Genomic DNA, 16,400 nt, shown 5'->3' with positions numbered 1-16,400 from the left:
TTTGGCTCCACCCCCTTGTCCTGTCCTGGTTGCTTCTCCGTTTATAAGATAGCTGAATATGCAGAGGCATGTGACCATAGGCGCCACTCAACCTCTTCCACTGCATGGCCTCATGTCGACTAGCTAAATGGAATTGCGGATTCCCGCCGCGGAATCCGCAGTGGATTTTGCCCATAGGGAATCATTGGCCATCCGCGGTCCATTAAATTGACTTTTGCACCCGCGGATGGCATTTTAAAAGAATTGCGTTTTTCATGCGTCGGAGACAAAACGCGGCATGCTCCATTCTGCCACGGATTCCGCGCGGATCGGCAACATTGCTATCACATTGATAGCAATGTGTGCAGATATCTGAATGAAAAAAAAAACTATTTAAAGCAAATCCACGCGGAATCCGCCACGAAAATCCACGGCAGATTCTGCGCGGATTGTATTTTTCTAGTGGACATGAGGTCTATCTGTTCACCAGGTCTTGCTGTGGACGACACTGAGGTCTTTCGCAATCCCCTTCATATTTAGTCATCTTATAGAGGGAGGAGCAGATAGGATGGGACAAGGGAGCATGGCTTAAGCAGTTCAGTAGAACTGAGCCCTGAAGAGAGAGAGACCGCATAAGTTAGTTAACAGTAATAGGATTTGAAAATCATTTTCTGTTTGTAAAGTGGCCTCTTATAGGCCTGCAGACTGCTTTGTAGCATTGTGATTACTATGGGCCACACTGTTTACTTAACCCCTTAAGGACCAGGGTGTTTTAAGGTCCTGAAGGACCAGACACTTTTTAGGGGATGTTACTCGTGGTGGTTTTACTGCCTTTTTTTTTTTTTTCTTTTTTCTTCGGGTACCAAACGTTTCTTTCTAAATATATTTTTTCACAGAATTTTTTTTGTAGTTTTTAATAGGAGTAGAAAGCTAAGAAATCTTCTTTTATTTTTCAAAATTAGTATATTTTTGCTAAAATAAAGTATAGAAATAGGTTCCACATTTTGTTTCGGAGGTTTTCAGCTATAATTTGGATAGTTCTGGATTACAGAGTGCTTATAGCGACTGTTTGGGTTGGCATTGGCTCATTTTCTTTCTTTCTTTCTTTCTTTTATTCTGTAGTTTTTTTTAACATCTATGTCCCCCATGACGTCATATAAGATCTTTTGTGGTTCAAATTTGCCTTTTTTTTTTTTATTTCACACTTCACTGCAACTGGGGCATCCATAAGAGTCCCATGGGAAAACATCCCCCTGTAGTGACAGTAGTTACAAACAGAGGTGATCTGGGTCTGCAAGGACCCTGCAGCTCTGCTGTGGCCGGACCCATCTGATCGTCAGGAACACTCTTTGAGCACAATGGAGTCTGCAAGAGAGAGAGCAGAAGCAGTTAAAAACCGCTTCTGTCTTCTCTTCTGGGTCCTTGGCTGTGTCTGACAGCAGAGAACCCTACCTACACCTACTACGTTGCAGCAGCTTTAATCCCATTCCATATTTTTACCATCTGTCAAGCATCAAAGCCGAATTCAATAGCCTCACCAAGCAGAAACCAGGACACCAACATCAAACAGTAAGTGACAATGATCACAGTCATGATACTGTACTATTAAAGGGGTTGTCCCGAGGCAGCAAGTGGGTCTATACACTTCTGCATGGCCATAATAATGCACTTTGTAATATACATTGTGCATTAATTATGAGCCATGCAGAAGTTATAAAAAGTTTTATACTTACCTGCTCCGTTGCTGGCGTCCTCGTCTCCATGGTGCCGACTAATTTTCGCCCTCCGATGGCCAAATTAGCCGCGCTTGCGCAGTCCGGGTCTTCTTCTTTTCTGAATGGGGCTCCGTGTAGCTCCGCCCCGTCACGTGCCGATTCCAGCCAATCAGGAGGCTGGAATCGGCAATGGACCGCACAGAAGCCCTGCGGTCCATGGAGACAGAGGATCCCGGCGGCCATCTTCAGCAGGTGAGTATGAAGACGCCGGACCGCCGGGATTCAGGTAAGCGCTGTGCGGGTGGTTTTTTTAACCCCTGCATCGGGGTTGTCTCGCGCCGAACCGGGGGGGGGGTTTTAAAAAAAAAAAAACCCGTTTCGGCGCGGGACAACCCCTTTAACAGACTTTAATGGGAAATACCTAGACACCAGGCAACTCTTCCAAGGAAAAAGAGTCAGTAAAATTAGCTGCTCAACTATTGAAAAGGCAACAGACAAAATCAGGAAGTTATATTTCACCAATGCCAAAAATATTATACATTTGGTTGCCAACAATCCGCAAGACCAGTAGCAGATTGCAGAACAGATAACCCAGCTAGCGAAGGCTGCACAACAAAAGTTCCTTGGCTGCAAAATAATCATTTCTTCATTGCTCCCAAGGAAGAACATATTTGTCCATACCATTCAGAGCATCAACACAGGGCTGGCAGCTATAATCGGCTCCATGCCAGACATCACCCTAGAACAGCATGCCTCCATAAATCATCATCTGTGTGATACCAAGCACCTCAACAAACAAGATGTCAGTCTCCTACAAACGTGAGCACCTTCACAGTCGCCCCACAAACACCTCTCTCAGACAACAATCAACTGCTGCTCTACATAAAATCCACAAGTAAACAATGAGTACAAAAAACACAGCGCAGTGCCCTCTACAACCTGCCCCCATCTTTTAAATGGTTCAAGATGTCGGCTACAAAATATAAAGCGGTCTCCAATAGAAATCAGGGATATGCTCCACAACTTTTTCCCCAACCTTTATGAGGCAACTCCAGAAGGGGTAAACTAAGCCATAAAAGACCTCAATAAAATATTCTATATCATGGTAGAAATGTCTGACCTCAAAAAACACAACCACAAGGGAACAAAAGAAAGTCCTCCCAATGGGTGGTGTGCTAAAGAATGCAAAAATGTGTGGAAGACCCTGAAAACGGCCTCCAACAAGAAGCACACAGACCCAAATAATGCAAGGCTGAGGGAAGCCAATGACATCATACAGTGGCAGTACAAAACTATCCTTAGTTGAGATGCAGTTTTGCTTTTTCCTTCTAACTCCAAGATTCCCTCCAAGGCAACTTCTTGGAAATGTGAAACCACATTGGCAAAAGCGAAACGAAAAACAACCTCCACATCCAAAATGGCAACACCTGGTTCCATTATTTCAAGGACCTCTATAAGGACATCCCGAAGGAAGACAACAGCCTAGAACAAGAAAAAATAAAGGTGAAACTAAAGACTATGGAGCATGTATTTCAGAACTCCAAGACTTTCAAAACCCTCTGGATACACAAATAACACTGCATCCATACAGTGCAAAAAAGCTGATAGGATCCTACCCGGAATTATCAAATACAGGTTGCAAAAACAAAGCTGTTATGGGTCAGCAGCAACTTGGGAAATTGTTCAACACCCTGAACAAGAGTATTTTCCGCTTCCTCACCCTATACAATCTTCTCAGCAAAAGGGTTCATGCTGAACCACTGCATCGCGGGCTACATCTTCATCCTGCACAGCCTTATCAAGAACCATGTTTACAACACAAAGCATGGAAAGATTTATGTCTGTTTTGTGGATTTTAAAAAGGTTTTTGACGCTGTATGGCATCTGGGCCTTTTCCTGAAACTATTAAAGAGTGGAATAGGAGTGAAAATGTATGATGTCATCAAGAGCTCCTATACTAAGAATCGGTACAGCGTAAAGGTAAATGGGAGGAGAATGGCTAATTTCAAGCAGAACTGAGAAATCAGAATAGGTTGCAGCCAGAGACCAATGCTCTTCAACATCTAAATCAATGAGCTTGCGACAGCCCCGGAGTCCTCCTCAACACCAGGTCTCACCCTCCACGACACAGAGTTGCAATTCTTGCTATATGCCTCATGTAGCGCAAAGTGTTAAGGCAGCAGTATGCAGTCCTAAGTTCTTGCTCACGACCTAAGGGTTGTAGGTTCAATCCCTGCATGTCTCAGGTAGCCGGCTCAAGGTTGACTAAGCCTTCCATCCTTCTGAGGTCGGTAAAAGCTTGCTGGGGGGTAATGAATAGACTACCTGAAAGCGCTACGGAATACATTGGTGCTATACAAAACAAGTCCCCATATATGGAAATGACCACCAACCGAGAAAGGACTCCAGGACAAACTGCAAATTTTGGAAAGATTCAGCACCACATGGGCCCTGGCCATCAATCCAAAGAAGACCAAGATGATGGTGCTCTGGAGAAGAAACGCAAAAACCTACCTTCATGCTGAACAACTGCCCACTTACAGTAGCGATCAGTCAGGGAGTCTCAAACCAGTCATAGAGATTTTAGAGGAGAAGATATGCAGAACTTTCTATGTCATTAGAAGACCACTCAACCACCTCCAAACCACCAGTGACGATCTGCTCAAAATCTTCGACTGCATCATTGCCCCAATCCTCCTGTATGGCAGTGAAGTCTGGGGTCCATACACATACCCAGACTGGTAGGATGTCATCCCAACTGAAGTATTCCACCTGGAATTCTGCAAGCAGCTTCTCCAAGTCCATTTAGAGCACCTCAAACATTGTCTAGAGGATTGAGCAGGTCCCTCTACACTTTACAATGCACCTACAAAGTAGCAGTCCTAGTGCACTACAAAGCTATGCTACACCAAAAGGCCCAAACCAACCCAGCCAAACCTAGCCAGATGAAATCACCAACATACACCACCTCACAAAAGCTAAAATCAAGAAAATGATAAATGAGAGCCAAGAGGAGTATATCCTTTATTGGAGGAATGACTTAAGAGCATCCTGGAAACTGGCAATATTCTAGAGCCTACAGAGGGACTACAAACTGACCCCATATGTGTTAATCATACCAAACCCTAGAGAGCCATACATCCCGAGCTGCTACCGACTGCGTGCCCACAGCCTGGCCATCGTATCAGGATGGCACAGGCAGAACTACAAGCCCAAGGAGAACTGGAGAAATGAATGTGCCAAAAGTGCAACCAGGAGGCTGTGAAGGATAAGGCTCATTTCTGCTACAATGCCTAGATACTCAGCAGTGAGGGACACTCCCTTAAGAAGACTCTCTAATTTCCTCCTGGACTTCAGGTCCATGGAGGAGGAAAAAAAACTCTACATCCTGCTGGGGATACAACGGTCATAGCAACACAGTATGTCAGTGCCTGCCATTGACTGAGAGGAACATGATATACCATGAACTCCTATACCCCCTAGACTAAACGATATGCCAAGGACCGCTATACCCCCCATCCCCCAATACTTATTTTCTAATCGCTTTGGCAGTACCGATTGTCTTTTTAGTCCTGCTAATAAAACTTCTTTGAATCTTTATTCTTTAGATGCCGCAATTTTTTAATAACACATGTATATTGTATCCTGCTAATGGAACGCCAGTCATTACTGTGTTGATTGAAAAGAATCCTGTTTGTGGTCATTAACACAGAAGGGGGCCTTTTGATTTTAGGATGCCAGATTCATTGGCATCAATTAATGTCAATTGAAAATGGTCATTTAAGGTCATTTACATGTAGCGATCATCTCTAAACCATAGTGTGTCAACCCACCCGTAGTCGGTGAACTTGAAAACCTATTAGACCACTAACCAACCAGTTTATATTGGCAGGTACTCCTGCTGCTACTGAACTGTGTCCTGCTGCTAATATTACAGTTTTTATTAGTGCATAGTCCAGTGTTTAAACCTGTCCTCTTAGCTATTATGCTGTATTGTAAGGTCCCGCGACCATAAAATTAAAGTGTTCCTTGGAGACTAAGCACATTTTTCATTTCTAATTAAAAATAAATGTCTCCATACACTGGTAATAATGTTTATAATTTTAAAGGTGAACTCCGGAAAAACAGAACAAATTGCATGTACTCTGGATCTGTTGACACGCACAATAATAATAAACCCTTTTCCGTACCTAAAACGATCATGACTGTTGTTGGGTATGTATAAATGGCGTCTACACAGTGAATTGGGCTAAGAGTACTTTCGCACGGGTGCTGCAGAAAGTCTTGTCATCTGCACTCTGTGGCAAAACCTGTTGTAGTCCCTGTAGTATAGTAATCGTGAAGGGCACTCCATCTTCCATTTGTTATTTTTTAATACTCATGGCTTCTTATGGCCATTGGGGTTGCTACCTACCATTGCTGCCTCTCCATTCCTTATATCTACAACCATTATCTATAATCAGGTCAAGGATGTTCATATATAGTGTGACTGGGGCATAGTAACTACTTGGTTTGCTGCTAATTGCTATGCTCATCCATAAAGCCCTCCACAGCATCGCGCCGCCCTACACTGCCTCCCTCATCTCAATCCACCACCCTGCCCGTTCCCTCCGCTCCGCTTATGAAATCAGATTAAGTGCCACTTTAATTTAAACCTCTCTCTCCCGCCTCCAAGACTTCTCCAGAGCAGTACCAGTCCTCTGGAATGTGAAACCCAAAACTATCTGGGGCAGTCCTCGACACATTGAACCTCAGGCGTGCTCTAAAAACGCACCTCTTCAGGGAGGCATACTGTATCCCCTAAACCAAACCCCCTCTATACTCTGCCTGATAACATGCTCCCTGACCTACTGACTGCAGTCGCTGCCAGCCGTGATCACCCGCCCCTTGCAGTCATACCGATTCAGCCATCACACTGCTTAAGTCTGATATTTATCTAGGAGTATTGCATCCCACACTCTCCACCTCGCCATACCGTGCACATCTCCAGCCCCTTTACCCCATTATTTGTAGTATGTAAGCTCATTGGAGCAGGACCCTCACCTCTACTGTTTCCATCAATTGATTACTACATGTAACAGTGTTTTTTTTTATCTGTTCTCCCTGTCTTGTAAGCACTGCAGAATATGTTGGCGCTACATAAAGATTATTATTACTTCCAAGAAACTAACACAACGGTAATCAGTGGTAAACAGTATGCGGTTACCAGGGCTCGGCCATACAATGTACTAACGCCATTAAATGTAGCATACAGGCAGCAGTATGCTCAACATTCTTAACATTTGAAACTTTAATTGTACTTCACATGAACCCTTTGCTGTGCCTGTCTGTGGACTGCCATAAAGGCACTGCAGAAAGTGAATACTGTGGTATATGTACCAACAAACACACGCTCTATATATTATGTATAATATCTTACAGTAACATTCACAATACTATTTTACGTAATAGGCAATAAAGGCTTATATGTAACATGTTGGTCAATTCATTGCCTAAACTAACTACTGTGGCAGCTTGCTGCAGTTTTAAGACTAGCACAAGTTCTGCATCATCTATGTATCATTTCTGAAATTACTTGTAAGGGTAAAGGCACACAGAGCGGTCATTGTGCATTATGTTCTGTGCATATCGCTCCCTACGGTTTGTGTAAATGCCACAAAGATCCTGGAGTATCTGCTAGAGATATCTAGAGTGATTGATTCACCCAACGAAGACCAAGAGTGTTATTTTGACCTTCTTTGGGATAGTATGTGTTGGCATACATTTTTTCAGCTCTATAGAAAAAAGCAGCAAACTGTACTTTCCTATGCAGAGAGCCACCAAAAAAAGTAAACTGCATTGTTTTGTTTTTCCTTTTACAATGTGACCCTAAGACCTTATGCATACGGCCGTGACAGGCTCTGCAAGCGGAATAGCCCAGTGGAGTCCGTCATATAGAACCCAATAGCTGCAGTGAAACGCCACGGATTTCCGCGTCGGAAATCCGGCCATGGGAATTAGGCCTAAGGGCGAGGTATACCACTCTATTCCTATACAGTTTAGTAAATGCTTATTATCTCCATGAAATAACAATTCTGAATCCTCTTTTCTTAGAACTCTGTGTTGTTCTGTTCCTCTGTTGTTCCTCCTGGAAATGTATGACTACTATTACAACTTGGTACCAGTCACCTGGCCAAAGATAGATTGTCAGTGCTGACCGTATCAGACTATCTTTAGGGACATTTCCTGTTAAAAGTTGAATAGTATTACCCAGTTGTCTATTTAGACATTTTCAAAAGGAATAACAGAGAGACAGCACAACTTGGACTCTTTTCACACCTCGTTTTTTCTATTCAGCACTTGTTCTGTCCTGGTTTCCATCTTTTATGCAGAACAATACATAAGGAAGATCGAAACCAATATTAAATCATAGGGGTCAATATGTAAGTCAGTGACCTCTGGTCTTTGTTTCACATAATTTCCATCCCTGTCCGTCTTCTAAACTGGATAGGAAAGCGCTGAGGATGACTTTTTTTCTCTTTTCCATCCAGTGCAAAAGAGAGACAGGGATAGAAGCCAAGTGATAATGGAGATCAAAGAGGTCTCAGTCTCACATATTGACCACTATGGTTTCATCCCGGTTTTATTCTGCTTCGCATCCTTATGCAGTTTTCTGCATAAAAAATGGAATGCAGGACGGAACCAGCGCTGGATTGTGAAAAGAGCCTTGCTGATCCAAGAACTATGATGATTCAGCATTGCTATTTCATGGGAAATGTAGGTATTTACTAGCACATACATGTTCGGAGAGCCGACAGGTCCTCTTTAAGATCACAGTAAAAAGAAATAATTCTTAACGTATTTTTTCTGTATTTATGATTTTAGGAATGCTGGATTGGGTGTATGTGCCATGGCATGCAGATTTGGTGGTATACTCGCTCCTTTTGTACCTTCACTGGTAAGAGCTATTTTGCTGTTATTGATTTGCTTGGTATTTTAAAGAGCCAATATACATTTTGATTTGTTTTAAATTATGGAGAATGTGACTGAAATGCAGAAATGTTACAGATACGTCCATGAAAACTGTATTAGGCATAGTCAGATAAATGCCATCGCTTCAGCTATTGCTGGATTATCTCCAAAGATGCTCAAAAACACCTGGACTTGAGCCCTGAAGTGATGTAAAGCTGCACTTTGATCTGACTGCCTGTTGTACACAGCATTTTTGTAGAACTCTTAAAGAGATTGTGTGGGCGAAATAAGTTTTTGCATATTTTACAATTAGGAATGAATTAATCTCCCCTTTGACAACAGCAGAGAGCTTCACTATAAACCTTTGTCTGTAAGGTGCTTGAAAGGGCACGCTGTCTGTCTTATTAGAAAAGTCACTGCCTTTTCTGCCTCTGTGTCTGCCATGATGGCGGAAGGGGCTGGCGTTGCAAGCATGCTGCGTCGTTTCAAGCACATTGCCAACACATGATGGAGGGAGGGGAGCTCTGTGCTTGTGTCAGAATTAACATGGAAATGGACCTTCTGGGACCGTGAGAGGGGGGGTCTAAAGTCGAGAAATCAATACAGCTTTCATAATTAAAGTACATCTGGCTTTGCTTTTAATTCCCAGTCATTGTTACGAGGCTTGTATGAAGAGTCTAACTGACTTGAAGGAATGCTGCCTTCCAATTGGTGACACTGTGGAGGTATTATTCCAGCTCCCTTATTTACCTATTACTCAGAGGAGCATGAATGGCATTTTGAGTCTCCTCACTCACCATCTAGGTGCTCTCCCTAAGGTGAAACGATAGCGTTTCTGACCAACTTCCCCACAGGCAGGTGCTCTAGAATATGAGCTGGATGACTACTTTCCGCATGTAACAAAGAATTTCTAATAACCTGTTTTCTGTATAACTTGGTTGAAATTGGACCTGGTTAAACATTGCCCTTAAAGGGGTTGTCCCGCGGCAGCAAGTGGGTCTATACACTTCTGTATGGCCATAATAATGCACTTTGTAATGTACATTGTGCATTAATTATGAGCCATACAGAAGTTATAAAAAGTTTTATACTTACCTGCTCCGTTGCTAGCGTCCTCGTTCCCATGGAGCCGACTAATTTTCGCCCTCCGATGGCCAAATTAGCCGCGCTTGCGCAGTCCGGGTCTTCTGCAGTCTTCTATGGGGCCGCTCGTGTAGAATGCCGGCTCCGTGTAGCTCCGCCCCGTGCCGATTCCAGCCAATCAGGAGGCTGGAATCGGCAATGGACCGCACAGAAGCCCTGCGGTCCACGGAGACAGAGGATCCCGGCGGCCATCTTCAGCAGGTAAGTATGAAGACGCCGGACCGCCGGGATTCAGGTAAGCGCTGTGCGGGTTGTTTTTTTAACCCCTGCATCGGGGTTGTCTCGCGCCGAACGGGGGGGGGGGGTTAAAAAAAAACAAAAAACCCGTTTCGGCGCGGGACAACCCCTTTAAGTAACAAATCAAAAAAAGGGATATCTTCTAACATATTTTATGTAAAATGGAGATTCATATAATTGGTGTTCATGTGGGAGACCAAGTCCGGCACGGTAGACTACTCCTCCCAAATAAGTCATGTATGTATCTGCCGTACCAGACAACTTCCCTCACATGGACAGTACCATCTAAATAATATATGGAGACCCCCTCCTAGACTGCAATATATATATTGGTCCTGGAGGGTGAGAAAGAAGAGCCCGTAGGACAACTGCATACACAGGCATTACCATAAGGTGAAGTCAGTATACCGTATAGTGCTCGCCTCCATGTCAGGTCCAACTGGGTGAATGAACTGCTTAAAAGAACTTCATGGGTGGGTGAATGGGAAGGTCACCGCTGGTTCACCGCTTGACCCAGTAATTAATAAGGGGAAGTCCAGCACTTGTCCATGATTAAAAAATATAAAAGTTTATTCAAATATTCATAAAGTTAAAAAGTATGCAGGCATGTCCTGAGCTTTCCTAAACAACTAAGGAAGGAACTACTGTGTGAAATGCATAGGCAAGCTCAGGACATGCCGGCATACTTTCTAACTTTATGAATATTTGAATAAAGGATTATATATATATTTTTTTATGGACAAGTGCCAGATTTCCTCTCATTCATAACCAATAGATGGGCCCTGCAGTGATAATATGAATAATAATGAGCAGTGGCATCCTTGCTTGTGTCTACCATTGTTGATAACCAGTTGGGGGGGCTCAAGAGACCTTACAAGGAAACCCTAAGCTTCTGTGGAACCCAGTTTGGAAATAACTGCACTACAGAACTTACATAAGACATGGCACCAATTCTGGTGTCCTTTCCCAGTATCATAGGGGCAAAACCTCTACGTATTTAGAGAGTCTGCCAGCAGTGGAAGATTTTTATGTTTATTTTTTAACCACAGATTTCTTAAAAGGAACATATTACACAGAAAATTATGCTCAATCTGAAAGCAGGAGGAGCAGAGTAGACTGATTTATGTAGTTTTTTGGGGAAAGCTTTAGTGTGATTTTTAATTTACCGATTTAGAACAGCAGGGATTTGGAATCCAGTGGGCGGTCTTATCGGTGATTGACAGCCTTCTCCATATGAGCATGTATGCAGATATAACTTAATCACTGTTAGGACCGCCCATTGGACTCCAAAACTCTGGACAAGCAAAGATTTTGAATGAATGAAATACAAGTCATAGCAATTTGTTTCCCGCAAAACTATATATCAGTCTGCTCAGCTCCTCCTGCTTTATAACATGCCACCTGCAGACAGAACTGCATGTACAACGTGATAGATTCCCTTTAGTTTTTATATCTAAAGTCTATATGAATGTTAGGATAATGACTATAGGGCATGTATGAGGAATGCTGTAATAAAGGGGAGAAAGAAGTAAAATTACATTTACTTTGCTGTGTTTAATGAAATAATCAACATAAGCGGCGTATGTGTGCTGTCAGCTCGGTGTCAGAGCTTATCATTTAAATGAAATTATGAGTATGAATCTTCTGAATCTTTGAACAATACCATTAAAATTTAAAATTCCCCATCATCCTGTTATTTTATGCCACAAGCATATTTCATCCTCGCTCACAACCTATGTATTAATCTGCGTGCTGTGAAGGAAATTAATAGTTAAATCAATCAGGCTCTTGCCATCTTCTACTTTGTATCACTATATAATGTGAAATATTTCTGCCATTAATGTAGGTAATGAAAGTCGGGAGAAAACATTACCAGATGTGCAATGCACGCTGCTTTTGGCAAGAGATCGCTTCAGAAGTTGGTGCCGCGATTTCATGACTAGATATGAGACATAAGTAATTTTGTAGGTGATTTGTACGGCTCTTGTCACGATAATTTATCGTCAGTATTCTGTGTAGGAGTTTGCATGGAAAACCATTCTCTTGTGTTTCATTCGTATATTTCAGGGCTCACGGTTGGCAAGTAAAATATTAAGGCAGATGCTGTGTTTAATATAAATTGATTGTGGATCATCATGGTGTTTTATGTCAGAACACCGCATGTCTACCTGCCATTTTTCCTGTATTCTGCTGCCGGATATTACGGTTCATTCATATCCGCACTGGAGGCTTCTTTCAGAGCCTCTGTTGTTGATTGCCACGAAAATCATGGCTTAAATAGCACTGCATGCAGCACTACTTCGCCCATGAAAATGCCGAAGTACATAAATGTGCTGAACGGAACCAGTTATAGTCAATGGGTTCCATTCAATGCCATTCCGGTCCATCATTTCAATTTTTACTGTGGCAAAAACGGAAATCATTAAGTAAATGTTAAATAAATTAAAGAACTGCATTTTTTTTTTCTTCACTTGCCCTTCATTTCTTTGTCTCCCTGACATTTTTTCAGCTGGGGTCCATACTCAGGCCGACTGGAAAGATAATATATCCTAGGAATGGCGTCTGGTTTGTTCAAATTCGCACTTCTCTTGTTTGATGTAGAGTTGATTCTTTTGGAGTCGTTCCAAGACCACCCAGACGTGCCTGCAATATTTCTCCAAATTATCAGAGAAGATAAGGATGTCATTGAGATAGGCCACCATTAATTGATCCAGCAGGTCTCGAAATAAGTTGTTAATGAAGTGTTTGAAGGTAGCTAGAGCATTGCAATGGCCAAATGGTATTACCAGATCTTCAAAATGACCATACCTTGTTCTGAATGCAGTCTTCCACTCATCCCCTGTGTGAATCCATACAAGATTTTAAGCACCTCTTAGATGTAGTTTAGTGAAGATCTTAGCAGTGTGGAGTCTCTAGTAATTCCAGAATCAGGGGGTGGGGGTAGTGATTTTTAATCGTACTCTTATTCAACTCCCTGTAATCAATACATGGTCGCAGGTTTGAGTTACTCTTTTCCACGAAGAGTATGGGCATCTCAGCCCGGAAAGAAGGTCTGATGAACACTTTTTCAAACTTTCATCCAGGTATTGTCGAAGTACTTTCAATTCAGGTTCCGAAAGGCTATAGATCTGCCAGAACCAAATAGAGGCTTCGGGGAGCAACTCTACTGGGCAATCATATGGCTAACGAGGTGGTAGCTGGTCAGCTTTCTTCCTGCTGCAGACCTTCCATTTGGTACTGAGCCAGCATGTAGTCACAATCATGCTGACAATTCTCGGGGTCTTGCACTGGTTTGAGGGCGAATGGTCACATCTTGCCGTTCTCCCTACAGAACTCTGATGGGAAGGCAATGGTCCTTTATTCCCAGTTGATGGAGGGATTATAAGTAGAAAACCAGGGGATCCTGAAAATCACTGGAAATTTAGGGGAGGAGATGAGCTGGAAGCTGATTGTTTGTTGATGGTCAGGTTTCATGCAAACTCCAGTTCGATTGTCTCCTGTGTTGACTGGTACCGATGACAAGGGTAACTTATCCACGGTTTCCATATCAAACAGATATGGGCTTAGGTCTGGTTGTAATTTTTTTGTCAAGAGCAAATTTTAATTCCATGAAGTTTCCTCCTGCTCCTAATTCCAACATCGCTGAGCACTGTATCTTCTGACTGCCCGTTGAGTTATTATGGGGAGGACAAAATGTTTGAACGGAGGAAGGGTTTTCAGACCGTCTTGAATTACAGGTGCAAAGGCTTGTTTGGCGGCATCCACTTGCTTGTTTGGCGGCATCCACTTGTTTCGTAATGGCTGGATTGGTCGCAGTTTTGATGTTGGTTAGGGCAAGAGTCCTCTGGAACTTATTTGGGCAGTTTAAGGCATAATGTCCTGGGTTTCCACAATAAAGGCACAGATTTTCAGCACAGCACCTTACTTTTTCAGTGGGGGAAAGGAGTTTGTGGATTACATCAACCTGCATCAGTTCTGGTGCAGCTTCAGTATTTAGCTGGGGACTCAACGTGGATTGACTGAAGGAGTAGGTAGGGTTGTTGCCCAAACTCCACGGTCTCTTCTCTTGAATTCAGATGTATAGCTGAATAAAATCTTCCAGGTTACCAGGGGTTTTCACTCTGGCAAGGTCATCGAAATTGATCATTGAAATTGTCTCTACTGTGCTGCTTGGTTTCATGTGGTATCAGTCACCCAGTGATCAAATTCTGCCGTATATTCTGCAGTGCAGCGTCGCCCTTGTCGTAGGTTGTGTAACTTACCTCCAGCTGTGGTACAGCGATTGGGATCCTCAAAGATTTGATCCATAGCAGTCGTGAAGGTAGCAAGGCTGTCGAGGAGATTACTGTTGGTCTCCACATATGGCGAGTTCCATGCAAGCACCTCATCAGTGAGGAGCTTAATGATAAAGAATACCTTCTTCCTGTCACTAGTAAACAAAGTGGGCTGCATCTGGAAATACATTCAGCTTTGGTTAAGAAAACCTTGATACTGATGATGATCCCCACTCTTGCTGGCATGCGGACATCTGAGCCTGAATTATACGAATCCAGAAGTTGCCTCTGTAGGGTAATTATCTCTTTTTGTTGGTCTAGCACCAGTGTCTGCAATCCAGAAAACAATTCTTGGTAGGAGGCACAAAACTCTTGGAGCTCTGTATCTTGTTTCCTCAGGGTGGTCACTACGGACTCCATCTTAGGCCTGATTATTTTGTGGCGTTTCCAGCACTAGGTTGGAGCCACGGGTTTAGTAGCCATGCAGGTCTAGAGAGTAGTCAAGGGAGAGCCAGAAGTTGATAACAGCAGGTCTCAAATTGCAGTACAAAGGAGGAGGTGGGTAGTGTTGTCAGGAGGAAAGACAGGTGTGGATAACAGAAGGCCTCAATTATTTGTAGAGGAGCAGGTCGACAGTGGAGCTTGGCTAAGGCTGTGGAGTACAATAATCACTCATTGAGGAAGTGGCAGGGTTAGGCTTTTATAGTGTGTCTAATCAGAAGCAGATGCTGGGTCGGGGGAACAAACCAGGAAACACACAGGATCATTGCTAGGTGTTAGCAGAGGAGCTGTCCAAAGCCTGGATGGCTCAGTGGAGAGAGCTGCTGACTGGAGCACAGGAGGTTCTGGGTTTAAACCCTAAAATGCTTGACTGATCCTTTTCTGCAGAGTTTGAAACATGACCCAGTGTTGGTGACCAAATGGAATTTGACCTTCAAGAAAGTATCTAGTAGGCCAGGGTTTTTTTTTTCAATATCAGTACTTGCATAGCTGAAGCCAGGAAGTTGTTTGTATGAAGAGAAAGGTTAGAAATTGAATTTTCAAAACACAAATGTAACATTTTTAGTACACTTTAACAGATTTCTTCTTTCTCCGCATATATTATTACTCTTTTTGTCACCGAATCTTCTAGCTGATTTTTCACTGGCTTCAATTAAAATGAATGATAAGATGAGTTTGCACTGCTAGCATTTAGGTGTTAGACTATGAAATGCTTAGCATTTGTGGTTACAATGTATACAAATACTGAATGTCAGTTATGATGCAGGAGAAATCCGTTGAGGATTTGGACACAAATTTGATTTCATGTAGTCTTTAAAGCTGCGTGTTATATTCATATTTTTTATAAAGCAAATGGGTATGAAATTCCTTGTTGTTGACAGTAGATTGCAGTATTTTATTGGATATTACTTATATTATTTCTTTGAGTAGATCATTCTGACAGTGGCTGAACCATTTGTCATAGTACTAGTGACTCTAGCATTACAGAGTACTCCACTAGGGTAACTATGCTGCGAATGACCACTTTTATTAGACACACCCTTCTAGTTACATGTTGGACCTCCTTCGGATTGTAGAACTGCAGCAACTGATCGTGTCGTCCACCTGCACGTAGAGGACTCAGGGTGTGCCAGGTAAACCTTCCCCTCACCATTACTCCACCAGCCTGAATTGTTGACACCTCACAGGAAGGGTTTATGAATTCATGCTGCTAGTGCCAAATTCTGACCTCCCTACAGCATGGTGCAACAGGAATCTGTATACATCTGATCAGGTGATGATTTTTCTGCTGCTCAGTAATCCAATTTTTGCACTCTCTTGCCCACTGGAGTCTCCTCTTTCTGTTTCTTTCAGGCAGCAATGGCCCAGGAACTGGTCGTGTGCTATTATAGACCATCCATGCTTATGAACAAGTTGTGCATTCCGACATGTTGGTTGAAGCATCGGCATTGTATTTGGCTGCAATTTACTTCACCATGCGCTGACTATAAGGGGTCATGTCCATGGGTGTTTTTTCACAGCGCATTGCGTATGTGATGCACAGACGCATAATATGCCCTGAATGGAGTCCATATAAGTCAATGGACTTTCATTGATCCAT

The 16,400-nt window shown here is 42.9% G+C and overlaps 1 protein-coding gene across 3 annotated transcripts in view; it reads left to right on the top strand.

Moving 5' to 3' along the window:
* Nucleotides 1-16,400, top strand: part of LOC136626007 (solute carrier family 22 member 15-like) — a 223,707-nt gene that overhangs the window by 175,711 nt on the left and 31,596 nt on the right. For all 3 annotated transcript variants that reach the window (XM_066600695.1, XM_066600693.1, XM_066600694.1), the window contains exon 10: nt 8,559-8,631. In XM_066600695.1, the coding sequence (XP_066456792.1) occupies nt 8,559-8,631 (73 nt within the window). The remainder of the gene's footprint in view (nt 1-8,558; nt 8,632-16,400) is intronic.

This window comes from Eleutherodactylus coqui, chromosome 4 (genome assembly GCF_035609145.1).
Source record: "Eleutherodactylus coqui strain aEleCoq1 chromosome 4, aEleCoq1.hap1, whole genome shotgun sequence".
Lineage (NCBI taxonomy): Eukaryota > Metazoa > Chordata > Amphibia > Anura > Eleutherodactylidae > Eleutherodactylus > Eleutherodactylus coqui.
The sequence above is the reverse complement of the archived record's forward strand: the minus strand, read 5'-3'. Positions and strand labels throughout refer to the sequence as shown.